General features: G+C 35.0%; 1 protein-coding gene across 2 annotated transcripts; it reads left to right on the forward strand.

Annotated features, from left to right (window-relative positions):
* On the forward strand, window positions 1–27867 carry C5 (complement C5). Of its 2 annotated transcripts, none has more exons than XM_074923575.1 (41): window positions 1–65; window positions 1064–1256; window positions 2163–2325; window positions 2773–2843; window positions 3464–3555; window positions 4747–4829; window positions 5301–5391; window positions 5712–5817; window positions 6906–7032; window positions 7384–7499; window positions 7723–7923; window positions 8479–8682; window positions 9185–9394; window positions 9568–9717; window positions 10590–10719; window positions 11035–11100; window positions 11668–11868; window positions 12520–12610; window positions 13039–13115; window positions 13754–13893; window positions 14579–14800; window positions 15366–15426; window positions 15984–16073; window positions 16347–16559; window positions 16705–16780; window positions 17662–17821; window positions 18298–18393; window positions 18691–18862; window positions 19707–19912; window positions 20674–20826; window positions 21175–21237; window positions 22037–22125; window positions 22788–22832; window positions 23476–23578; window positions 24307–24381; window positions 24478–24583; window positions 24779–24865; window positions 25243–25332; window positions 25877–25960; window positions 26770–26908; window positions 27181–27867. In XM_074923575.1, exons 1-41 carry the CDS (start codon window positions 1–3, stop codon window positions 27308–27310), a joined length of 5037 nt encoding a protein of 1678 aa, XP_074779676.1. In that variant the 3' UTR covers window positions 27311–27867. The 2 variants fall into 2 exon arrangements, with proteins under 2 accessions (XP_074779676.1, XP_074779675.1); XM_074923574.1 differs by having other exon boundaries at window positions 22037–22118; window positions 22781–22832.

Consider the following 27867-nt stretch of genomic DNA (forward strand, 5'->3'; position numbering starts at 1 on the left):
ATGACTATTTTAATATGGTTTTTTGTTTCGCTATTTTCTGGAAAAGCTTTTAGCCAAGAGAAAACGTAAGTAAAACATATACAGAATTTGCTGGAAATGTTACTTGATTGTTGTCCTCTGTTTTAGGGAAATAGATACAGAATTTAAGTGGAGCCGATGCAACAGACACTATTGAAATTGATGTGTTTTCACTAGTTTATGTGGGACTAATGCTAGAAAAAGAACTGAAGCTTCTGGAATTGCTCTATTTGCTACCAGAGAAAGAGGTAGAGTCATTATCTTACATGCCACAAAATAAACATGCAAAAAAGTTAAGAAATAAAGCTGGTGCTCATTAGCTTTTCTATAGTGCCTGAAGACAGATAACTTTGCTACAGGTTTGATGAAAGCTCGTACTTAAATGTCTGTTTTACAAATATATTCAGTGGCGGTTTTTTGATTCTTACGTGTTAGCGATGGTATGTAGAAAGCAGCCAACCTAAGTACTTTTGGCATTTCAGAAAAAGAAGGTTCACATATATCAAATGTTTGGTTCAACGGCACTTCGTGTGTATTTTAGATGCGTTGTGTGGTCAGGTACTAAAGCCTGGCTTGTGCTTTTGTGGAGTGATGCATGCTTCAGTTTATAGAGCACTGAAGAAATCGGAGTAATCCTGCAAATATTTATGCACATTTGCCTTTACTGTAAGGTGCCCCATTCATTCCAGTTAGAACTTTACTGTGGGAAAACTACACAAGTGTGCTATTTGGAAGGTTAGTGATTCAGGGTTTGATATGGCAAAAAGAATAATTACTTGCTCATAAATAGCTGGTTGTAGTAGACATGCTTTTGTGTGTCTACCAAATCAAATTCATAAATGCTACCTAAGCTGTTACATTACAGTTTTTGTAAAAATTATTCTGACTGGGGCTCTGCTGTTTTTAACTAGTGTCTTAGAATAACTTAGCCTGATTATCTTGTTTGCTTTAACAGTGTGCACTTAAGTGAATTACAAATGGAAGTAAGAAACCTGAAAGAAATATAGTTCCATTACCCTTTTATTGTTTTATGTTCCATATGCAGATATGTCCTTACAGCACCAAAGATCTTCCGAGTTGGGGCATCTGAGAAAGTTGTAGTTCAAGCTTTTGATTATGAGAAGGAATTTACAGTCAATGTTGCCATAAAAAGCTTTCCAGATAAGCTTGCTGTTTATTCTTCTGGCCATATTTCTTTAACTCCAGCCAACAAATTCCAAGATGCTGTAACTTTAACAGTAAGGAATTCAGAGTTTTGTTGTGGTGTTTTTATTGTCATGTTTTAAGTGTTAAAAAATATTGTAAGTTTTCAGTTGTTTAAACCAAGGAGGGAAGCCTAGCATCCCAATTTCTCACTTTGCCACGTGTAGTTTATTTCATTTGAGTTTGTCTGAAATTGAAATGACATTGGATAAGATTAGTGTAAAGGAATGACACCAAAATGAATCATACCATCAAACTATTTTAGAAACATTATCATAACTGCATGACTTCAAAAAATAAGGGAGGTAATGGAGAAGTGTTGAAAGTAGATATGTGAACTGAGTGTTCAGAGTAAGCCAAAATGTAACTAAACCAAGGTTTGAGAGCTGGTCTTGTTTGTCAGTGGAAAATCTCCAAATTCACCATAAAGCTTTATTTAACTCATTTGCTTGAAGCAAAGGGTGCAGGAAGCTGAATAGATTTTTACTGAAAGCTGATAACCGTGAAGGTTTTACTTGGGGTGATGCCTCCCAGGAGGGGCTTCTCACCCAGTTTTGCTTTTCAGCCAGAATAGCTATTTCACCAGACTATCAACCACAACGGCAACTCTGGCATGGCCAGGGTTCATCACATGTAGAAATGGAAGTCTGATAATTTGTACTCCCATAACCTCGTAACTGGGCTTTGCACTTTGCTATTTTAATTCTGGATGTAAATAAAATGCAAAATTTCAAAATATCTGTTTGTAGCTTAATACTCCAGACTGTCATCTATGGTGTAAGCAAGAATAACACCTTGTAGGTGTTGTTTTTATTTAAAGATAATTAAGAGCAGGATAGTAATTGCTATTCAGATGCTCTTCTCAACAAAAAATACTGTAGGAAAAAATACTTGAAAAGTATTTTAATATTCCTTAAAAATCTTTATTTCATTTGTCCCAGATTCAACCAACTGATTTACCAAGAACAGAGAATTCAGTCAAGTATGTGTATTTGGAAGCTGTTTCTCCACATTTTACAAGATCAAAAAAAATTCCTGTTTCCTATGAGAATGGGTTTATTTTTATTCATACAGACAAACCAGTTTATACTCCTGATCAGTCAGGTAAATAATGCTTATTTCTCTTGGCTTTTATTTCATTTTTAAAGTCTGTTGACTTTGCCAAGAAATTAGGGTTTAAATGTCCTTTAAGCTCTTGGTTATGTTATGTTGCCATCAGCTGCTATTTAATTTTTAATCAGCAGAATGATATTTTGAACTATTTGATCATACTGTAGAAATCAATCACTTCTCCCAATATCCTCTCAGTCCCTGCCCTCTACACCCTAAATGACTAATCTGTGGCACAAAGAATGAAAGATTTTCTTGGGAAGATGTTAAAAATACGGTTTGGACACCATACTGACAGAAAGTCAAAAGCATTCTGTAAATACTAGTAACTTCAAAAATTAGTAGGGATAAAAGGTTATTTTTTGAGGTTTAGGTTTTGTTTTGTTTTTATAAATCTCTATAATGGTATGACTTTGAGATTTATTGTAATAATTCTCATAGTGAAAGTCAGAGTTTACTCTCTGAATGAAGAACTGCAGCCAGCTCGACGAGAAACTGTCCTAACTTTTGTGGTAAGTTTTAACTTAATTTAATATTAATATTCTGTAGATCACAAAACCAGTAAGTGTACTTAGATGATAAATCAGTATTGCAATCAATATTTAGTAAAACTGTTAGATGTTTTTGCAGGTAGCCAGACATCTTTTAAAAGATCTAAAAATGATGTTGAACAGTTGGATAGAGGCTTTCAGGTCCCAAATCTGAAGTTGTTACAGAATGGGAAAGAAGAAAAATATGAATTATCTTTAATATCTGGGAAAAGGATTTTTGAGGGAATTTGAAACAACAGTGTGAAAACCATATATTATTATTTCATTTAACATATAAACACAATCTGTATTTATTACACTACTTTTAGCCTTTAACAATAGGCTTGTTATTACAGTAACCCTTTAGCAATTTTAAGCATTGTGTAGTAACAGCTTTTAATTGTCACAACTGCAATAAAATGTTTTATCAGCATTTCAGGTTGAGTTGTTTCTAAAAATGTTTGTGTTTGCATGCTGTGGAATGGGCAAAACTCTTGGAAAAATCTGTTGCAGCCAGGCTTCCTCTGAAATCACACAGTGAAGATTTTTCTTTTGATAGGAGTGATCTGTAACTGGTGATTCTTTCCTGTTGTAATTTAAAGGATCCTGAAGGAGTAAAAGTGGATATTATAGAAGAAGAAGATTTTACTGGAATAGTTTCTTTTCCTGACTTCAAGATTCCTCCTAATCCTAAGTAGATTTATTTAATACTTTTTGAGTTTATTAACATAATACTGCCTTTTCTTAGAGACTGTCAAAATGTCTTTTGCTTAATACACAGAGTGGGCATGACTTGAAACTTGGAGAGTTCTAATGTTTCACGTAGCATGTCACCATGGTATAAATAAGGAATTTAGGACAAAGTATTCTTCTTATCAGTTGACTTCCAAGCTAACATTTGTCTCCTAAAGCTAAGTGGGAAGCTTACTCTGTGTTTTCAACTAGGTAGCATATGCTCACTCTTAATGAGAGAAAGTGAGGAGATACAGTGTGTGAAAGTACTGCTGATAAAACTGAAATTAAAGAACGGTTTAGTGGTAGGTTTGTCATGCTCAGTTAAAAAGGAAGATTAATAAAAGCTAAAGCTTTCTACTGTAGAGATAGAAACAGTGTCAAAGATGCACTGATTTCAAGGAGGGGAAACATATTTCATACATATATTCATACAAATCACCAGCATTTTTCTAGTAACAGCAGCATAGAAAATAAATATCTCTTCAGTTCTCCTTTTAGTCTTGAGAGGGTGCTGAAGATTCATTGAGTTGGCAGAAGAATGCTAGCAGGTGTTTGAAAAAATAATTTTTGACTGATTTACTTTTCATTAGGAAATTAGCATTAATTTCAGTCTGAGTAAGAAATAAGTTTGTATCCTCCTTGAAACTGTCTGTTAACAGTAGACTTGCATAATTTTTATTGTGGTGCTATAAGGCAGAAAGATTGTAGGAATTGATTTTCTATAAATGATTATGTAAATTGCAGTGGTGCTCTAGTCAGAGAGAGAAGGATCCTGGTAGAAGTCTATGTGAGTCCTTTTGAGCATTTTCTTGGCTAATATATGGAAAGAAGCTAGCAAATAATGTTTTAATGACCTGGTTATATTTGCAGTCTTTGAAATGTGTCACTGCTTGTTACTACTTTAATCAGAATTTTTTGTTATATAGTTATGTAAATAATGACATCTTTTTGAATTTATTTCAATGATCTAACATAAGTTTCAAGTAATTATTGAAATATCAGAATCTTCTCAAAGTATTGAACATGTGCAAAAACTTGGGGCAGAATTTTTCTCTCTCATTAACATGAAATATGGTTAAGTAGTAATATTAATTTTTGGTTTTGACTTTAATTTTCTTCTTAAAAATGTTTGATTGTTGACATTTTGTAGGTATGGAATTTGGCAGATTGAAGCCAAGTATAAGAAGAATTTCATAACCTCAGCTGTTGCAAAATTTGAAGTTAAGGAATATGGTAAGGTGTGCCCAGACTGTGAACCTTCATTTTGGTGGTTTTTTTCAGTGAAATTTCTAGAGGATAGCTATATAACACAGAGGAAGAAAATGCAGGAATGCCTGAGGTAACATTGGCCTGCTTGTACACGGCAGTGGGGTGCAGTGTAACGCCAAGTGGCAATGTCAGATCAAGCTAATCAGTCATAAGACTGGTTAGTGTCTGTATTAATCGTGTATTAATACAACTTGCCTCTCAATAGAGTTATTCTTTAGTATACTGGATCATCCTGACATAGTTGCACTGATGTGGAGTCAGGGCAACTGCAGGTAACTAAGCTGACAGCTGTGTTTTGGGGCTAGAATATTGTAATTCAAATCATTTGAAACCAGCATGATTATTTGATGGCTATACAGAGGTGTCTTTCTGAGTACCTGTGGCTTAATGTATAAGAACACATCTAAGTGGCTTGCTTTTCTATTCAATTTTCAGCAATGCCAAGCTTTTCCATCGTCATAGAACCAGAAAGTAACTTTATTAGCTCTGATAAATTTGAGAACTTCAAGATTGTTGTGAAAGCTAGGTAAGGAAATTTGGCTTTGATTTCTAAATATGTGTGTATCTCATCTTCTTTTACATGAGGATTGATTCTCCCGTGGCCAGAAGTTTCCTCTTACTTCCTCAAGAAGCCCCATCATCACAACCCTTTCTGATCTGTAAAAGAACTGAATGATCCTTTTTAAAAATCTTGCAAAGTGATTATTTTTCTATAGAAGTGTTTAAAGCTACACAGCTACTGTTTTCTATCTCTTGCCTAGGAAATTGCTCTTTTCCAGAAACAAATGCTTTGTTGTAACCATTAAAATAATCTTAAAAGCATTTATATTGTTGCTCTGTTCTCAGCTATTTTTATAATAAAAAGCTTGCAAGTGCTGATGTTTTTTTTCGTTTTGGAGTAATTGAAGAAACTGGAAAAAGGATGATGCCTCATGCAATGCATATAACTAGGGTAAGAAGCATCAAACCTAGTCTGTATAGATTTCATAAGCTTAGTTCAGGACTGATCCAATTCCACTGAAATTATCCCATTAAATTTCATAGAATCACAGAATGGTTTGGGCTGGAAGAGAACTTAAAGATCATCCAGTCCCACCCCCTGCCCTGGGCAGGGCCACCTTCCACTAGCCCAGGTTGCCCAAAGCCCTGTCCAACCTGACCTTGAACCCTTCCAGAGGGCAGCCACAGCTCCTCTGGGCAACCTGTGCCAGGGCCTCACCCCCATCACAGGAAAGAATTTCTTCCTTTTATCTAATCTAAATCTGCCCTCTTTCAGTTTAAAGCTGCTAGCCCTCATCCTATCCCTACACCCCCTGATAGAGTCATTACTCACCTTTCCTGTAGCCCCTTTAAGCACTGGGAGGCCACTCTAAGGTCTCCCCAGAGCCTTCTCTTCTGCAGGCTGAACAACCCCAGCTCCAATTTGATGAGAATGAGTCCCAGCTCTCAGTTTGCACTGACTGTTCAGTGTCAACTTTTCCTGTGTAATACTGTCATCAGGGACATTGAAATGCACTTTAAAATGAAAGCTCGGAGGCAGCATCTGAAGCAATGTCATTTCACTCTGGTTCAATTACTCATTTGAGCAAACTGTGGTTGAAATTTCTATGAAATATTTTTTATGCTATCTCAGAAAAAAAGATTCAAATGGAGACAAAAAAATCAAAATTATATTGATGTATTACGGAGAGTCTGTTCTCCACCAATTATCCCTCCCTTTTTTAGTCTGACCTTTTTGATTTAGTCATTAAAAATGCTAAAAGGCATTACCTTTCCTCGTTCAGTGAAGATATCTCTGTGGTGTTATTCCTGCCTCTTTTGGGGCCTGCATGCAGTCTTTGAAATGTGTGCCAATGTTGATTAATTATCAGTGATTTTATGGAATTAAGAAGTATTCTTTGTTAAAACATCTCCACCTTTGATTTCCTCTGAAAATAGACAATGAACAGAAACATACTGAGTTAGAATTGGGGTAGAGTGTATCTATATATTATTTCTAAATTATTGACTATAAAATGTTGATTTATATTTCATTTCCAGATTGAAAATGGGGTTGCTGAGATCAATTTTAACAGTAAGAAAGCAGTGGGTTTTATAGGGTTTCAAAGTCTAGAAGAATTGGATGGGTCATATTTATATATTGTGGCATCAGTGTTGGAGTCTACAGGTAAGTTGCTTTTTAATTTTTTTTTTTTTTTAATTTTAATATATCTGCCAATGTAAACAGAACTAGAAAGAAAACTTCTATGGATAACTTTCCTAGTATCAGACTTCCTTTAGTATTCAGAAGTCCTTCCAAAAACTTACAAAGACGACCAGCCCATCTATCACTGCAAAAATGTTTAGGGATTCAACTTCTTTTTTTTTATTCTATTTGTTTTCACAACAGTGCTAGGAGTTGACTCTTTAGATACAAGGACTTCACTGTACCCAACAGGTTGTGCTGCCCTTTGAAGGCAAGTGGAGAAAACACAGGCTCTAGGATGTGATTATTAAAAGGGGTGTAATATTTTGTTAGGTGGCCTCAGTGGTGAAGCAGAATTTTCTGGAGTAAGATTTGCTGTATCTCCTTACAAATTGAATTTGATTGCTACTCCTCTCTTTGTGAAGCCTGGACTTCCATTCTTCATTAAGGTTAGTTAACATAAGCAGTATTGTTGCACATTACAACATAAAACCCATAATGCGGAAGCTTTATTCTTTTTTGTATATATTACTGTAGGTCTTAACTTCTAATTTCCATTGACCTTTTACATTTTTTAAATTTGCAATTGTAGAAGCAGCTTAGCAACTTGAAAGTTTTCTTCTTGAAAATGTCACCATACATACAAGAAATGTTATCTATTCTGATGAACAGGTGCAGGTGAAAGATACCGTAGATCACTTTGTTGGAAACGTTCCTATAACTGTCACTGCAAAATCATATAATGAGCAAATGAATGAGGCTGAGTTGATATCAGAGGGTTCAGAGTCTGGGAGAAGAATAACAAGCATGAATGATGGAACTGCTTTGTTTATTGTTAATATCCCATCCAGTAGCAAAATGTTGGAGTTTCAAGTGAGTTAAATCGTTCCATTAATTTATTTCTTCGAGGGTTTAATTCTGTACTTTTATGAATGTACAACACTAAAGGAAATATTTTACACTCGAGTTTATAAACTTAATGAAATGCAGGTGCTATAATGAAACTTTACTTCTCTATTAAAGTCTTTATTAAATTGTCCTGAAACAAAATATCCAAACGTCACATTTATTTCATAATAATTATTAAACAAAAAACCTAAATGAATTGTGTGAAAACAAATCTCTGAGAGTGCTTTCCTCACTATGTAGGGAGACATACCATTAACATTTTTGGCTCTATTTATGTATGTGCTTCTACGCTAACATTTTAAATTTTACTTGGTATTTACAGATCTTATTAAAGAAAATAGAGTTGTGAGTTGGTTTTTAATAATGTCTCTGAATGATATGTTGCAGAATGCTTTTAATATTATAATTATTTGCTTTCTTAGGTATATTTCTGTACTTAAGCTAGTGAGAAGCTGGGACACGGGGGTTTTGTTTCCTCCTTTACTAAAGAGCATTTCAGACATTTTATTGTCTTTTCAGGTAAAAACTGCAGATCCACGTCTTTCAGATGAAAACCAAGCAAGTAAAACCTATGAAGCAAAAGCTTATTCATCGTTAAGTCAGAGTTACCTATATATTGGCTGGGCTTCAAACCACAAAATACTACAAGTAGGGGATTTAATAAATATTAATGTATATCCACATAGTCAGTATATTCATAAAATACATCACTACAGCTATTTGGTAAGTAACAGATGTTTCCACAGAAAACATTGAATTGTGATTTAATGTATGTCCATAGATGAAAAACTTCAACAACCAAGAACCATCCTCAGCATAGAATACATGCAGCTCAGGCAACTGCTCCTTGCGTATGCGAGCTGTCAGTCTTACAGTGAAAAATTAACAGTCTCATGTTTAAATTATATATTAAGTCTCTATTGTTTTGAATTCTCATCTGACGTAGACTGGGATTAAGAACAGGTAATACTAGTCTCAAGAGCTATTTCAGGAGTTGAAATACAGAAGAAGAAAAGATGCACAGAGGCAACACTTCTTTTTAGGGGAGGAGGGAGAGAGCTACTTTCCCTTGAACTGGGACCCACTGGTCCCAAATGCATTTGTGTGTTGGATTATATCTAAATGCAAGTAATTATTACGTAAAAGAAAATATTACATAACAGAAAATATTTAAGTGATTAAATATAAAATTTTACTTTTTTTATTCATCATTTTTCTATTCTAGATCACGTCAAAAGGGAAGATAGTAAGCTTTGGAACTCAGGAGAGAATTAAGGATTTGGAATATGAGCATCTAACTTTTCAGATAACCCAAGAAATGGTCCCTTCAGCACGTCTTATTGTTTACTACATAGTCATGGGAGAAGAAACTGCAGAGTTAGTAGCTGATTCAGTTTGGCTGAATGTGGAACAGAAATGTGGGAATAGTCTTGATGTAAGTAGTGAAATAGGCACTAAAATTTGTGGGTGGGCATTCATTTTATGGTCAGATTTTAACTTGGTCTTGCACAACTTCTTTAACACTTCCTTGACTTATTAAAGTGTCTGCCTTCAGATGGAATTCTTTTGGAACAATGTGCTTTTAAAATATTTGTTTTCAATTTGTAGATTAAGCTGCAATCAAGCAAAGACCTCCTGAAGCCAGCAGAAGTTGTATCGCTTAACATGAAAACACAATTCAGTTCCTTTGTTGCTTTGTCATCTGTTGACAAGGCAGTATATGGCGTCACAGGAAGAGGAAAGAGAGCAATGGAAAAAGTTAAGTAGAAGCCACAAAAGAAAACAAGTTGCTGCTTGTTTCATGTTCATATTCAGAACAGCTATTACATGTCATGCATTCAGTAAGCCTGAAAACAGGCAGAAGAGCAATTCAATCCGGAATAAAAGTTGCTGGTTTAAATCTGACTGTTCAAAATTATTAAAAAAATAAATGTACAATATTTTGATTTCCATTAAAAGTAAATTGTGGTTATGATCTGAATCTGAACTGCCTTATCAGAACTCTTCAGACTTGGCCAAAGCCAGGTTGCAGTGTTACAGAGACTACATTATTCTCCTTAGTGCTTCCTATAATCTTTTCAGGTTATATTTTTAAGGCATATTGGTAGAATGGTATGGCAAATGCTATTATGTTCAGTGGGTTATAGAGGTTTTCAGTCCTTGTAGAATTTTAAATACTTGTGTATGTAAGTAAAACCTACATATATGTCACTGGAAGAACTTCATTCCTGTGACAAAAAAATGGCAGCTTTTTGATACTTCAGAACAGTCAGGTACAAAATACATAGAATAAGGAGAATACTTTTGCACCAACCTTCGATCATATGAATCTGTTTTGTAGCACTATTGAACTGGTTTTAAACAGGCTAGTCTGCGTATCAGAACTGTTATAAACACGTTAGTGGAGCACTCCACCTTGGTTTGTCTGCATGACTGGACTCTGATGTGGGCTACAAAAAAGGGACTGTGCTGGTGCTGGTGCTTGAATTAACTCAACTATTGCTAAATGGTATTCTTCAGTGTGCTCTGAGGACATCTTCCAGACTAAAGTGGCCCTTCTGCAAGTCTCTCTCATTCATTGTATGATATATTCCACATTTAAGTGAGCTCCTAATGTGTTTTTTCCTCAGATAATGCTACATTTGGAAAAGAGTGACCTTGGGTGTGGTGCTGGAGGAGGACGGAATAATGTTGATGTATTCCGAATGGCTGGGCTTACATTTTTAACTAACGCAAATGCTGATGATTCAAATGAAGCAGGTATATTCCTCTGTTTTAAGCATGAAATTGTGGATTTTCTTTTCTGAAATATTCCATTGTGACTCTCAGTTATTATGCTGGAATTTAATTAAGTTAATAGGGAATTCATATACTAATGATTTTTGAGGGAGAAAAACATTATGACTTGTGGATTAAGTTACTGTAGTTGAAATGAAAACACTTTTGTGTAATTAAAATAATAAACAGAAAAAGACTCCCAGATTTGGAATGTGATTTTTATGGAATTATTTTTAAGTGGACTATACTATTATAAAACAGGTCACGTCTTTTGTACTTATTTATTTTTTTAAACAGGTGAAACTTGCAATGAAGTTTTAAGAACCAAACGGTCTGACTTTGAGGATCGGATATACAAAGAAGGTGTTTAAAAAAATCTTTTAAACTGTATAATTATTTAAAAAAAAAATCGCATCCATTAGAAATCAAGAATCGGAGTGTTTGCTTACTACTGTTAATTATTGCTATTAATGTAGTGGAGAGACTGACAAATAGTGGAAGATGACTTTAGAGAGGCCCCCATCTATAAAGCCATATGCTGAATTTGAAGTTGGCAAGGTTTAAGTACACATTGAAAATATAGCATGTCTTTAAGTTCTTTTATTTTTCTGAAGAGATACAGTACTACCATATAGCAGTCTTTCCCAGTGACTACCTGCCAGGGACCAAGCCTGTCAGAAGAACCTTTGTAAAATGTAATACAGTTCCTCTTATCTAATTTATACTTTTAATTCAGGATTTAACTCATCATACTAGTGATTATGTGTGTGTCGCTAGCTTTTGAAAAATGACAAGTTGATGTTCACCCTCAAATCTGTACCTTCACTGAAATTCTGCAAATTTTAAAATACATTCCGTATAGCGAATTAAGATGCTTTTGAAAATAAAAACTTCATCTCAAGGAAGGGAATTATTCTGTTATTATTTCAGCATCCAAATATGTACATCCAGAAATTAGAAAATGCTGCATGGCTGGAGTAAAAGCATATCCAGTCACTGAGACTTGCAGGGAAAGAGCTCAGCGAATTCGGAGTAATGAAAAGTGCATTTCCGCATTCATAAACTGCTGTGAATTTGCAAACAGACTGCGGGAGGAAGAGCCTAATAAGCTTCTAATATTGGCAAGAATGCGTAAGTACGAGAGCTTTAACTCTTCCCCTGGACGTGTGGTGAAATGCTTCCAGCAGAATATGGGTAAATATAGAGGTGATAGCTTTGTTAACGCATTAACCCCTCTCTACTACCTGCCAGGGTTATTCCAGAAAGAATTTTACCAGTCTCTGAAGACCTTGGTTGTATACCCCTGAAGAGGGGGAGGAGAGCAGTTCTTTAGCTGGTTAAGGACTACATTCTATTCAGCCAGATTTAGAACAAGCAACACCATGAGATGAGAGCATCGTTGCCTGTGAAGGCATCACTGAACTTGAATGCTGAATTTGAGTCAGGCCCAAAACAGCCAATGGGTAACATCTCGGGAAAGAGCAGTGGGAGTGTGAAATTTCTTCTTTCCCCATAATTGCTTGTTAACTAGTTAATCTGTCTGGATATTGGACAGGTATTCACATGTGTAGATAGATAAAGTGGGATTAAAACAGGCCTTTGATTTAGGGTATTCACATACCTTTTTTTTTCTTGTATCAAGAGTAACCTGAGGCAAGTAAGCAGAATACAGTATCACAAAAGAAAAATATAATAATTTTTAAGCCTTTGGTGGAAGGCTGTTGACAGGTGTTTCAGTTGTTTGGTTTTGGTTTTTTTACTCACTTTATTTATGTTCTTCAGATTTTGAGGCTTTCTTGGAACTAGATGAGGCAGAAGTTCGTAGCTACTTCCCTGAAAGCTGGTTATGGGAAGTTCACCAAGTTTCCCCAAGGTACTAATTTTCTCAAATCATTTACCAACATTTGACTTAGTCATCACTTTTAGAGAAAGTAAACGCTAAAATTGAGTTAAGCTGGGTATCCTTCCTGGTACCCGAGATGTGTGCTGAAATGCAGTCTTACACAAACAAACAATTCCTGCCATGTTTCCCTCCATGCAGGTGCTGTCTGGTGCCCAGCTTGAGTCAGTTTTCCTTTCATTTCCAACCTCACTAAACACCAGCTTCTTGTAAAGACAGCTGAAACCAAGTTTAGTCGAACAAAATTCCAGAAGTCCTGTTTTCTAAATATGCTGTCATATCTTGTCTTACCCAAGTCTCTCTTAGATACAGGAGTTGCTCTGGGCATGTACTGTCTTTGTGTTGATGAGCTGTTAGTGTTAACAGATAATATATAAATGTGCTAACACTTCTAAACACAGGTCAAAGACTCTGTCTATCACCTTGCCTGATTCGCTGACTACCTGGGAAATACAAGGTGTTGGCATTTCTGATAAAGGTAGGTACTGCAACCTAATTAGATTGTAGCTAAAAAATTAGGGAGCTTTTCTGCTTGTATTTTCCAGAACCTGTCATTGCAGTTCTAAATTGTTCGTTGTGTGTTCTAAAATGTTCATTTTCTGGTTGATAAACAGAAAAAGAAAGCATGAAAATACATATTTTAGGGAAAGGAAATGACTTCATTTCTTCTTATGAATGTAAGTGTCTGGGAAAACAAAGCCTGTCTTGTGTTTGACAGCAGCCCGTAATAAATGACTTAAGAATATTCTAAGAACAAATAGTGAGTGACTTTTCCCTGGCACAACTTCGCCGTGTCCAGCTCAAGGACTTGAGGAGAGGAAGAAACAAATTTTCCGATAGATATGGTAGCCCAGACAGAAAATTTATTTCTGGTTTTGGGGAGAAGGAGAAGCCCAAAGGACTGGTATATCAGCAAGTATTGTGTGAAGAGTGGGAGACAGCAACTTGGGACAGGAAGCAAAAGCCTGGTCACTTTTAAAAAAATTTGGACAATTTCAAAGTACATCTTGCAAAATAAGTCATCAATAAAGGTGGCAAGTACGTGAAGACTTTTTCAAACATGTTTATCAGAAGGGTGGATAAAATCGTCTGCTTTTGTGTTTTTAATTTTCTTAGGCATATGTGTTGCTGCACCGCTGGAAGTGCAAGTTGTGAAAGATATCTTCCTGAGCATTCACGTTCCTTATTCTGTGGTGCGAGGAGAACAAATTGAGTTAAAAGGATCCGTTTATAACTATAGAGCTTCTGCAATTAAGGTAATCTGTGGTTTCACTGAGTTCTATGGAAAGATGAACATAAAAAACTTAAAAAGCATTCCCCCTACGAGTATCCAGTATAAACAGATCCTTGGATCAGATTGCTCCAGTCCTTCAGCTAGCCTTAGGTGTGTTCTACATAACTATGTAACAATGAATTTAATCCTTAATTGTTTCATTTGCAGCCATTCCACTGATTACAGTGTTGTTATGCTCTTGCCTAGCAACTTTCTCCCTGAAAATTAAAATACAATTTTTCTATTGCAATTGTTTGGACTCAGTGTCAAAAAAGTGATGAGATTTTTGGAATGGGCTGTTCCAGAGCTCACAGATTACATTGTCTAGGAATTTAATGTAAAAGGACTATTTTTAAGGAAATAGGTGAAACAGAAGTGCAAAATTACTATTGAAAAAATTTGAGTAAATTATGCAAAGGTATGTGTATGAAGCAGGTATGTGTTTGAAGCCTTGTATAGTAGTTCTCTGGTGTTGCCAATGAACATTTGTTAGTGGGTCTGTAGTGCAAGTAATAGTAATTCCAAAGGTAGTAACACTTGCTTATTGTATGTAGAAAAGTAGTACTACAGTAGTAGAACGTTCATTATAATATTTCAGTGGCTTTAATATTTCTCTGGTCTTGTACCTGTCATGGAGGTGAAACATTTCAAATCTTTCACCATTTCAGTTCTGTGTTAAAATATCAGCTGGAGATGGAATCTGTTCTTTTGGAGATTCTGCAAGTACTGGAGCGAGGATGCGCACTTGTAATTTTAAGAATCTAGATGGAGATTCTTTGTCGCCCGTTACGTTCAAAATACTTCCTTTGGAATTAGGTCTTCACACTATCAACTTTACATTGCTGACAGCCAGGAACAGTGAAGTTGTGGTTAAAACTTTACGTGTAACGGTAAGAAAAGAAATCAAAGTGTTTGTTGCGTTTTGTTCAGTCACAAGCAATAAAAAAATATTAAATCAATATATAAATATTGCTTTATTTTAGTATTGTTATAATCCAAAATATTGCATGATACTGTTGAATTCATAGAGGTGTATGCAGTGCAAAAACGCATGACTTGAATATTTCAATATGCACATTTTTAAACCTTGATTATAAGAATTGTCAAAGATTATGCGTATAATCAGATTACAACTTAGTAAGGAGAATATTCTAAGTTATATAGTTTGGATTTTCAACTGCTTAAGCATGCTTCGCTGAAAGGCACTTTTTTTGTAGTTTTATACTTTCCTAAGCTTTTATTTAAATATTCTGTTAAATTTTCTCAAGAATTTTGCGAGATAGAACGCTAGCTTAAAAATATGTAGAATAGATGTAGAGCAGTTAAGTAAAACTCAGCTACAGAGAAGGATGCAGAAGGCAAATATACTATGGTTTTAAACTGCTGTTCCAGCTAATGTATTTGATTAATCAAAAGTGTTTTCATTTTCTACTTCTTTCCTCTTAACGATTTCAGCCAGAAGGCGTTAAGAAAGAACTTCATGCAGGTTTCACTTTGGATCCACAGGGTGTTTATGGTAAGAGAACTGATCATATATGTCTTTGTTTATTTTTTCATATTCTTGATTGATGACGATAAAGTTTTCTGTAATGTGAAAAAATTGGCACTTCTCCTTCCTGAAATATTTTTCATATGTCCCTTCCAAGGATTTCCTGTCCATTCATTGACTAACAAATCCATTGCAAAATAGCTAGTCTTTCAAAACAATACATGGATTCATTTCTTTAAAAAAACTTTTTATGTGTCTTTTACTATGATACAATACTAAGCTTTCCTCAGTGTGCTTGAAAATCAGTTAGCAGGTGCTTTATTGGTGAAAATAAAATATGTTCTCATTTAACCAGAGATTGATCTGAAACCACAAAGTTTAGATCCAGATCAGATTTTTTCTTAACAAAAAAGGAAAAAAAAAGATTAAAGTGTTTGAACCTGTTATTTTTCAAAGGTTGATACTGTTTGCATGTGCATTTTCTGACTTCTCAGATAGCTGTAACTTTTAAATCTGGCTGTTACATCTGAATCATCTGTTGGTTTAGATTATGCAGTATGATACATAGACTTTTTTAATTACAGGCTCACTGAAGAGGCGACAAGAATTTCGATACAAAATCCCACTAAATCTGGTCCCTAAAACAAAAATTGATAGAAATGTCAGTGTAAAAGGTAAATTGAACTGAAACTTTTAGTCTACTCTATATATACTTTCTGTATATACGTTCCTTTTCTGCTATTTCTTATTCCTTTGTTTAAATTTATCTGAATTTACTCCTAGGTTCTCCTTTTGAGAAAAGGCTTTGCAATCACCTTTTTTTTTTGTGTAAAATTTTAAATACTTCATATAGAACAATTGCTTATAAGTATCAGTCAGATTTTGCCCTTGGATTCACTTTCATGATCTCTCATTTAAATAAATATTGGGTTTTCTTCTTTCTACAGGACATATTATGGGTGAAGTGATTGCCACAGTCCTCAATCCTAGTGGTCTTAGTGTTCTTACTAATCTGCCAAAAGGCAGTGCAGAGGCAGAGTTGATGAGTATTGCCCCAATATTTTATGTATTTCGCTACTTGGAAGAGTCAAATAACTGGCATTTACTGGGTCCCGAAACCTTAACTTCAAGAACTCAAATGAGGAGGAAGATGAAAGAAGGTAGAAAAATATAGCTTCTTCTCTTGCTTCAGAATTGTAGAGGTGGATAAACTTTGCTGAATGAGAAAAAGAATATATCTGAGCAAATGCAATGTTAATACAAATCTTGTTTCATAACTTATTTTCTGCCTAATATATCCCTTAGGAATTGTGAGCATCCTGTCATTCAGAAATTCTGACTTCTCCTACAGCATGTGGAAGAATGGGCAAGCTAGCACGTGGTGAGCTAAAAAGGACTTTTTATTAGAATGGATGAAAAAGCCTTGTTTAACTCCTTTGCTTCCATATTATAACTGATTTTTAAAGGGTGATAGTTTCTAGTAAGCATGAGAAGTGAGCTCAATGGTAGAGCTCAATGGTGCTTACAACTTTGAATAATATCTTTTGATTCCTTGCTTTCACTTGCTAAAGCTTATGTCCATAGTTCACGCCATTACAACTAAGCTGGGCCAATGGTTAGGAGCAGACATACCTGAGATAATTTGTAAGATTTTGCTCAGTTCTGAAACTTGTTCTTTGGGCTTGGAATTTTATAAGAGGACTGTGCTAGACCTTGTTTCCCTGCAGAAGTCAAAAGCTCAGGCAAAGTTTGCACCCCAACTTTGTGAAGAAGGAAAGCTAAGTACAGGGACTGAGCAGGGGCAAGATAGACATACCTCTTCTTCACACAAATATGGTATTTAAAGGCTATCAAACCGAAGGGGTGGTACTGTTCATGGAAAATAGAATCTGCTGTTGAAAGTCAGGCAAAATACAGTCACTGTCTTGCCTTTCAGAATGGCAAATGCAGCTGGCTTATAGAAGGAAGGAAGAAGATTCTTCAAAGGCATCTTGCTTAGGTTCTGTTCCTATGAAAAAGTAATCTTTTGGGGATGTAATGGCTTCATATCCTGATTCATGGAAATTGAGCCTAGTTTTAAATTATCTGAGTAATTATTGCCCATTTATTAAGTTAAATTTAAAATTCATCTGCCATACTTCTTTGAACTGTGAGAGTGTGTAGCATACCTAAATCATAAATAGTGCAAATTTGTGTTTAACCTCTAGGAATGTGGGTATCTGCCTATTAAAACAAATATAATCTGTTTGATTTCGTTTGCAGGTTGACAGCTTTTGCTTTAAGGGTTCTTGGAGAAGTTAATCAATATATAAATCTTGATCAAATTTCTATTTGTAATTCACTTCTGTGGTTGATTGATAACTGTCAAATGCCAGATGGGTCATTCAGTGAATTTTCAAATTACCAACCAGTGAAACTACAGGTATGAACTCCAAATGTTTTCTGTGCATATACAGTAAAAACTGAAGTCCCCGGGAGGTAATGTGTTTTAGGAATGCAAGATATTTTAGGCTGCATTTCACCAGAACACCTATTCAAGACAATTTTGCTAGATTGGTCTTTTTCTAAATTCATTTAAAGAACAGCACAATCTTGCAAACCTTTCTGTTTTCCCACTAAAAGTAGTTGCATGCCACTTCTTAATATTTAGAAAAAAAATGATGTAGGTTGATTTTACAATATAATAGTCCTGGCTTGCCAATAATGTTATATAATTTGGTCTCTTTTTTTACAAATGAGCAATTATCTTCAAAAGACTCAACATATTTTCAGGTAAAACCAAATTAATATTTCTTACAGGAATTTCTATTTGTTTTCTCACCTAAACTGTAAAAAGTTCTATTTATTTAAAATAACTGTTGTTTCTATTTAATTATATTTTCATATTTGATTTTGTAGGGTACATTACCTAGAGAAGCTAAAGAAAAATCTTTGTATCTCACAGCATTTTCTGTTATCGGAATTGAGAAGTCAATTAAAATATGTCCTACTCAGGTAAATGATTATTTTTATTCCTGCCAGCAGTCGTGTTAGGGGATTCTAATTTCTTCCATTTTCTTTAACATTTGTTCAAGGAAATCAAGGGACTTTTTTCAATGTCAAAATTAAGATTTATTTGCTTTGTTAGTCTTTGTCTTTCAAAATCAGTAAAAGAACAATGATGAAATTCTGGATCATTTCGTTATAAGATACATTGTAGAAGATGATATATAAACTTATATTGTCTTCATAGATGTGTTTCTTTAAAAATAAGCCTAAGAGATGTAAGTTCTAGCCTGTTGATCTTTTCAGAAAATCCATGATGCTAAAAACAAAGCAGGAGATTACCTGATGAAAAACGTGCAGTCTGCTCAAAGCCCCTTTACCATGGCAATAACTTCATATGCTTTAGCTCTTGTGGATTTGAACCATGACTCTGCACGATCGGCGTTCTCTGCACTGAAGAAGGAAGCATCTGTCATAGGTATTATTAAATTCTCTGAGTCTGTACTGTAGTGGGCTCTCAGGCTCCCCTTTTAGTATTTTTAAATTCTCTAATGTGATGGCACTATTTGGAGAGCATAAGTGAATTTTTAGTCTTGTGTGGCCTAGTATTTTTGCTAGATTGAATCCTGCCTTCAGCTTTTCACTGCTGAGGAAAGTGCACTGTTGTACAAGTCAGCCAGGGGCTTGTCATTCCCCACTGTACCCAGTTTGTTCTAGCTATAGGCTTTCCTTTCATGCAGCTGTCCACAGTGGATTACTTTTGTCTGCCTCATCCTTATGATGTGTCCACTCTCTTCCTTGGCTCGGAGTGGAATTTTTCCCAGTATTTGCCAGTGCCCTTACTTTGTGTTTGGTTTCCTTCTTAATTTCTCACTGGTTGATGAGGGACTTTGTTGCCTCTCGTACATGCTGTTCCTTTTTAGTGTATTTTGTCACAGGCAGGGGACTCAGATTGTTCTCTGCCAAGTAACAATTTCTACTGGAATAGAAAAGTTTTGTCCAATCTGTTGAAAGTGGCTTAAAAAAAAAAAAACAAACAAAAAACCAAATTAAAATCTGTATTCTGTTTGTTTGGTCACTCTATCCCTGTTCAGGACCTGCGATATTTGGATATGCATCAGAGGCTTTGCATCAGGTCTGTTTATCATCAGTTTCTAATATATGTCAGACTTACTAGTTCAAGAGAAGTGTATCTTCTTCTGTTAAATGCAGAGTGAGTTCCTCCTTTTCTCCTTCACTTCAGCAGGACGTACTTCACCTTGTAGTCTGGAGAGAGCTGTTGCTACGTTTCAATCTGAAACCTTCCTTTTATACTTTTGTAGGTAACCCTCCTATTTATCGTTTCTGGAAAGATACTTTCAAAACAGTAGACCAACACACTCCCAGCTCTGCTACTGCACAAATGGTTGAAACTACAGCATATGCCTTGCTGACTACTTTGCTAAGAGGGGACAAAAATTATGCTAATCCAATCATCAAGTGGTTGTCTGAAGAACAAAGATATGGTGGAGGATTTTACTCAACTCAGGTCAGCCTTTAAACATTTTGTTCTCTTTTTCAAGCACCAAAATCTAAGACATCTTAAGAGGGGCAATATCATTAGATGACCACATTGAAGTTGTCAATGTTTTATGTATGGGGTTAGTATCAAATCACTCTTGACATGATGTTCTTTGTCTCTGGGAAATACAATTTCTCTTCATGAAGTCTATTACAAATAGAAATTTGCAAGCTGATTCCACTGACTTCAGGTCTTCTGAATGAAAATAATCAAGTTTTTTATTAAATAGAGTATTTAATTTCATGACATGATGTTTGTTCTTGTTTTCCACAAAAATGGAACACGGTGTAAGAAGGTATGCATTTTTTCATTGTAAAAACTGTGTTAGTATGTAGGAATAGACTAAAAGTCAAGTGAAAGTTGCCAGATCTCTAATACACTATCAACTACTAATACTACCTAGAATTTTCCAATTCTTGCAACATCCTTTTTTAAAAATTATTTAAAATCTGTGAGGAAACTGATGACTGTTTGTTTATTGCTATTTCCTTGCTTCCTTTTTAGTACTTGCATGCATTATTTTAAATTGCACAAATACGTCTATGAGCATAGAATTAAACACGTTACCACCATGTTAAGTACTGTTGAGACACTGCTAGGCTGTTTAGCTAGTAATGGTTACCATTATTTGTAAACATGTGTAGGTGGAAGAAAATAAATTGCTTTGTAATACGTTTTCACTTCTTTTTAATTTCTGGAATTAATTCCTTATAATTGATTTCTCTCAGGACACAATTAATGCCCTTGAGGCCTTCACTGAATATGCCCTTCTTGTCAAACGGCTTAATTTGGACATGGATGTTAAGGTAGCATACAAAAACCATGGAGACCTTCAAGTGTTTAAACTGACAGAAGATAATTTCCTGGGAAGAACGATGACAGTAAGTGAAGTGTCGCTTTTGCAAAGTGAAAACAGAATCTTAGCAACTTGTTAAATAATTATTTGAACTTTAAAATCGCTACTAAAGCAGGTTTTTCTTTCAATAAACTGGTAGTAATTTGGTATAGCAGATGTTTAAGGACTTTGCTTATCTGCTAAATTTAATGCATTTGAATATTCATTTAAATTCAGTATCTCTGCTTGTTCCTACAAAGCTTTTTTATAGAATCTGTTTGTAGCATCAGGCCTTAATATGTATTTAAAAGATAGAAGAGACAAACAGATCATCTGACCTGAATTGTAGCTAACAGCACTACCTTTTACTTTTTGTTTAACATCAATCCTCTAGATACCTTTGGATGATGACATATATGTAAGCACTGGAAGCAGCACTGGCATAGCTACAGTAAATGTAAGCACACAACCAATTTTATAAAATGGAATCTCTGATTTTTTGAGGAGTTGCGGAAAAAGAAACTGAAATTTCTCATTAACTGTTCCATTTGTTGCCCTCACTTTTAGACTGAAGTGATAGGGATGTCATTATGGCTATATTTTAGATTAAGTCCAAGCCATTGTATGGCTTGTGGCTAAAACCTTTTCATTGGAGGTTTTCTGTTCCATAAATCTAAATAGATGATGAACTTCGTTTTACCGCTCATCAATTATTAGTCTCTGCTTAGACAGCCAAACAGGGAAGACCCAAATCAGTGATCAATTTTGAGAAATTGCTCGATTCTCTATTATTCTGGTGTCTACTCTTTGTTTATTAAGCAATGTCATTGAAAAGCTGTTTTCCTGCAATATTTAAAGGAATGCTTTTTGTGTAACTAAATGTTAAGCTGTTGCCATGATATATTTCTTCTGATCTTTCCTAGCCTCTTCTAGCATCAAACTTACTAACATCTGAAATGTACATATTCTTGTGTACCAGTGTTTATATTCATAAAATATCAGGAGTTGTTAGGATAATATTTTTAGTCTTGTAAAAGAGTAGTTTGGTTTTGTTCAAGAATTCCCAATTCCTTCTGTGCTGATCGTTTATTTACTCTGTTTTTTTGTCCATCGAAACTAGTCATGCTGTACAGACTTGTTTTTACTGGTATTATATTCTCCACATTATGAGTTTTCCTTTTTTTTTTTTTTTTTTTTTGCCAGTTTTGAGGATTGCTTACGGCTTCTGTTTGTCTAATTTATTTGTATGTGTGTAGGTGAGGACAGTGTATAGTACAATCGGTACTTCTGAAGAGTCATGTAACTTTGAATTGAAGATTGTTCCAAAGAGAGATGATGGTAAAGGGTTAATATGGGTTTGAATATTACTACTGTAATACACTCAGTGCAAGGAAGGGAGGAAAAAACACCTTACTTTATTTAACAAAGTTTCTTGTTAAGAATGAAACTGTAATAAATTCTGCCACTTTCTAAATGCAAAAGCTGGAAAAGAAATTGCTAGAAGTCTTTTTAGCCCTTCTTGAAATGATTGCCTTTCTGTGAATAGAATTATTTTGTAATTTCTCTTAGGTGCATTTTTACTCATTCATAGAAGAGTTTTTGCAGTTGAGGGAGTGAGGAGTACAAACTTCCAGCAGAAGAAAAGAATTATGAGGGGGAATGGGTGGGGTTACAGTGAGCTCTACCTCTGCAAGGTACTGAGAGTTTTAGTCCAGTCCCAACAGGGTATATAATCACATTCTGAGCTTTTGCCATGAAGTACTTTTAATAACACAAGCACACAATAAACTACATTAAGCATTAAAGCTGTCATTTCACTTAAATTATAAAAGTAGTATAATGTTACTTGTTTGTGGCTAGACAATGAGTCTCTATAAAAGTAACCACCAAAACAATATAAAGAGTTATCTTTCAATTATGAAAATGCTTTATGAGAATTTTGGATTGCTGCTTCTGAAGAGTTACAGAATTACTTATATGATTCTACCTGATATGAACAGGCTACAGAAGAGAAGAGGGGGAACCACTTGGGCGCTTAGAGGCTTGTGCAAAGTAAGTACAGCTGATGTTGGCTGGTGGGTTGCCTTTTTTCCCCACTCATTGAGCCAGTGTTTTACATTTAAAGGCTTCATTTAACTAAATGCTGGTTCTAAATGTCCTGGATTTCCTAATGTTCAAAGTTCCTCCTCGCAAAGGTGGAATTCCCAGCTGACACGTTAAGGAAACGGAGCAGTGCAAAGCAAATGCACTTTGGGTCTACGTATGCATTATGTAATTAATCCAAGAATGTTACAGAGGCTTTCTGGTCACATCTTTACATTACATTTATTTTCTTTTTCAAGAGATTAAAAAGGTTTTGTTTGTAATAATGGCACCTGGTCTTCTAATCTTCTTTTCTTCCTATTTCTTTGCTTTTATTCACGTGTGTAAGCAGAATTAGAGCCAAAGATCATGATCTATTTGGGAGGGAGTTTTTCTTAAATTTATATATGGGTTCTCCTGAAACATAACTACTAAGAAAAGCTTCTTTATGCATGATATTGGCATAAATCTGAAATTATTCATTTGACTATTTTGGGTGTACTGTGGTCTAAATGTTGATACAATTTTTTCTTAGGTTTTTCTGGGATCACATTTGAAGATTTCTTTTTAATTTCAGTTATATTTAACTAATATTATTTTAAATCTATATTAGGTACAGACCCAGCATGAGAGAGCCACGGTCAGGGTCTGCTCATGCTGTGATGGACATAGGTCTGGTTAGTGGATTGGAAGCAAACACAGAAGACTTATCTACTGTATGTATTAGAGAACTTTTTTCTTTACTGAAATTTTTTTTTTTGGACAGAACTATAATACTTACTGTTCATCCTTTTCTGTTAGAGTAGTAGTGCGGATTTATATTAGATCCTCATTGCTTCTAAACACTTCTCATACTACTGAGAATAATCTACTTAAGTCTAGATTATGGATTTTTGATGGAGCTAGAAGCTAGAATTCTAAAGTTTGACATCTAGGCTCCCTCTGTTGTTAGTGGAAAGACAAGAGCAGAGAGAGAGAGTTGTTGTCTGTGTTAGGGTAGTGTGAATCAACCTCTGGAGATGCTGTATCTGCTAACCCTAAGGGGAACACACCTAACTGTAAGGTGGCTAGAGTTTGTGAACTGAATCTTAACTGCAGTGCTTGTGTTCATCCAGCTCCTATTGACAAGCATGCGAGTTTTAGTTAAAGGCAATTAGTTACACCTACAGGATTTAAATAGGATACTATACATGGGCTTAAGTATTCTTTTAAGGATAATTAGCTCTTTAATTCTTTATTATTTTCATGGAATGAGTAAAAGCGTAATCTCCTTAAAGAAAACAAAAAAACCCCAAGTAAGAATATGAGCATTATTAAGAGGCAACCCTAAAATGAGTTTTACATCTTGGTATTATGTTAAAGATATTGATTACAAAATCTTCAAGATCATCCAAAACTGTTTAACTTGTATAAAAGATTTTTCTTTGTTTTTTTTCCCCTACAGCTTGCAAGTGGAGTTGATCAGTTGATAGCAGACTATGAGATAAAAGATGGGCATGTTATTCTGCAGATAGACTCTGTATGTTACCCTTTTCCTAACTCTAAGCACTACTTCAACTCTTTGGAATAATTTTGTTTCCTTCAGAGCTCCTTAATTCATGTGTCTTTCACCTAGGTGCCAGCTAATAATTTTCTCTGTGTTGGGTTTCGGATAAGTGAGCTTTTCAAGGTTGGAATGCTAAATCCTGCCACATTCACTGTATATGAATATCATGCACCTGGTATGTGTTCCATGTCTTCAAATTCATGTTTGTTTCTTAACACTTTATTCCTCCTTAAAGACTATATTTTTCTTCAACAGCTTTTTAATCCTTGTTATTTTAAGCTCATGTAAATTCTGACTCACAAAGTTTCAGTGATGACTTCTTGGACTTTGATAGTCTTACATATTTATTATTTCTTTTTGGATCTTCTAGATAAAAGGTGCACTATGCTTTATAACCCCTATGGAAATGAAAAACTTGTGAGATTGTGTGAAGGAGATGAGTGCAAATGCATGGAAGGTAAACTTTTTTTAATACGTTTTCCCATTTTACTTGGTGGGAAAATGCAGCATAGTGCTTTGGACAAAACCACACTAAACACAAGGAAAAGAAATCCCCGTAGAACACAGCTGTTGTCCTCTCTGAATTTTACATTTAAGAAAAAAAATAATCTAAAAATGTGTGTGGTATGATCATGGATGTCGTTGACTGGATTAAGTTCAGGTGATTGAGGGTGTTATTTTGTATTTTATATATTCATTGTACCAGCATGCAACCCCTTAATTACTATTTTCAGTTACAGTAGGTTATCCCAGACAGGTAGATGTTCATGATGTTTTATTTGAGGACATGTGATGACATTGTCTTAACACTGGCTTTTTAATTTCTCAATGTAGTTGAGTGTAGTAAAGTACAAAGGAGACTGGATTGGTCAATAACTGCTGAGAGCCGGAGAGAAGCTGCATGCCAGAATGATATTGCATATGGTAATATGTGAATTGTCATCCCTAATTTCATGTGCTCTGACTGAAATGTTTATTACTGCTGCAAAACATTTCGTTCCAATTAGATCTGTAGTGATTAAAATATTCAGTAGGCTTGCCAGTGGCATACAGTGTGAGAAGGTGAGGTGTTGGAGCAGAGAGGAGTAGGCGCTGCCCATACCCTCTACTGAATTCAAGTCACACAACCAGGGTTAGTGCACCAGTGAGCCTGACCTGATCAGTTCTGCTAATAAGCACTGTGCTTCTTGTGCTTGCTACCCTTCTAACATCATCACATGGCTTTGGGGTTGGAGAAGGTTGTGGGGTGTCAGATGGGAGCACAGGTAGAGCTTCCATCAGGTTAGATAAGCATGGGTAGAACTTGTTGATGTTTCTTAGCCCTACAGTGTATAGCTATAGCTATTGTTTTCCCAGAAATTAGTGCTGTAAAGAGACATTTTATTCTCCATCGGAGCATCTGTAAGACATTTAGTATGTATTGCAGGAGTAAGGAGTAACAAAAAGTTTGTTTTGTGTTGTTCTGCAGTTTATAAAGTGAACATCTTATCTCGCAGTGAAGAAGGTTATTTTGTAAAGTATTCTGCAGTTCTTCTGGATCTCTATAAAAGAGGTGAATGTCCTTTTCTTAATCCTTTTAACAATTTCTTTAGAGTAAAAGCTGTCTGGTTGAGATCACTGAAGCAGCTGACAAAAATCAGCAGTCAAACCTACTCATTTCACAAGAGTAGAAATCCAAAGTCCCAAATACAGCCTCTGAGAATTCTTTTATGCCCTGAGAAGGGCAGTCTTTGTTTGATGTTTTTAAACAACTTTTCTTACTATAGCTGTTGTTAGCAAATGTAAACTGTAATCAGTTAAATGTCTTCTGTGTGACAAAACAAGGTGAACATATTCCATAATCAATTAATACAGTTGTGAGCTGTTGTCTCGTTCATTCCACAGAATGCTTTCCTTACTGTATATACAGTGGTTGAAGTGGGGTAGTATGCGAGGATATGCCATGCCTTAACTTTTCTCAGATTTTTGTAGGTTGGGTGTGTTTCTGCTTCTGGGAGAAGGGACTTTAGAATGTTCTTACAGGTTCATTCTCTTACCTTTGGGAGAGATAGCTGCTTGTAGGTTCTGTGGAACTGAAGCTGATATTCACACATTTTTTCCTCTAAGCACTCGGTATGTCCTTATAATTTCTATAATAAAAAAATTAATGTGCACAAGGCTTATTTACCATTTGGATTTAATTTTAAAAATCTTTTACAAGAAACATGCTTTATATCCTCAAATTTTCTTGTTATATAACTAGTGGCAAATAGATACCTTGGCTGTGCTGTACTGTAGAACATTTTGGTGTTTTCTGTCTAATATATGAGTTACTGGAAATTCTCTTTACAAAATTTTCCAATTCTTGACATTCTACTTCAGGGCAGGCTTTTGCTCAAAAAAATAACGAAATAACCTTTGTTAAAAAGAAGAGCTGTACAGATGTTGAATTGATCCCAGGAGAGCAGTATTTGATCATGGGAAAAGAAGCCTTAAAGATAAGTGTTGGTTACAATTTCAAGTAAGTAATTTACCATCAGAATATGCCAAGATTTAATCTTAAAGTGTGCTGTGAAGTGGCAAGTGTTTGAATGTAATAATTCTTACATGATGTATAACTGACTTAATTTTCTAAATTAAGTATTAGTTCAACCAGTAGTTACACAATGTGTTTTCAGATGTTTCAGGATTATGAACACAAAGCAAGCAATTTCATATTGTAATTCTCTTTCTGTTTGACATTTTCATCCTCAAATCTTAGCAGCAAATGATCATTTTCTGTTGTCTTCTTAGATTCCAGTACCCTTTGGACTCCAGCACTTGGATTGAGTGGTGGCCTTCAAACACAGCATGTGCATTTTGTCAGAAGTTTTTAAACACAATGGAAGATTTTGCCGAAGATCTCATCATCAGTGGCTGTTGATTTACCTGGAGAATTTTAAAATTGAAAATATAGATCAAATCCCATATAAAGAAAAATAATCCTCGCCTATTCAGTAATTCTTTCCCAAACTTAACATTGTTTAATAGTCATCTTGAAAAATAGTCTTTGCTTGTATTTCCTAGCCACGTTCTTACAACATAGTAATGTTCAAGATACGATTTTTAAGCTTGGATGGGAGAATAATGCGGAATACTGCAAAGACATTTGAAGTCAGATGAAGTGGATCAGCTGTAAAAACCAACACAGAAAGTAGTCTTATGCCAGAATAACACTTAGAAGCATTAAAAATCTGATGACTTATTAAAACATAACCCTTCCTTCATTAAAAAAAAAATAAAAGGAGAAATAAAATTGTTTATCAAATATTTTTTTGTTACAACTTTAATTTTCAAGCAAATTTAAAAAAAAAAAAAATCTATCTAACCTAGCACAATAGCATCCAAGTATTTAGGACAAAAACCTTACTGTAGCCCCAGTTGCTTTATAGTGACTATTTTAAATGTTCAGTTTCCAACTTTGAAGTACTGTAAGAATGA

Source organism: Athene noctua, chromosome 20 (assembly GCF_965140245.1).
Source record: "Athene noctua chromosome 20, bAthNoc1.hap1.1, whole genome shotgun sequence".
NCBI lineage: Eukaryota > Metazoa > Chordata > Aves > Strigiformes > Strigidae > Athene > Athene noctua.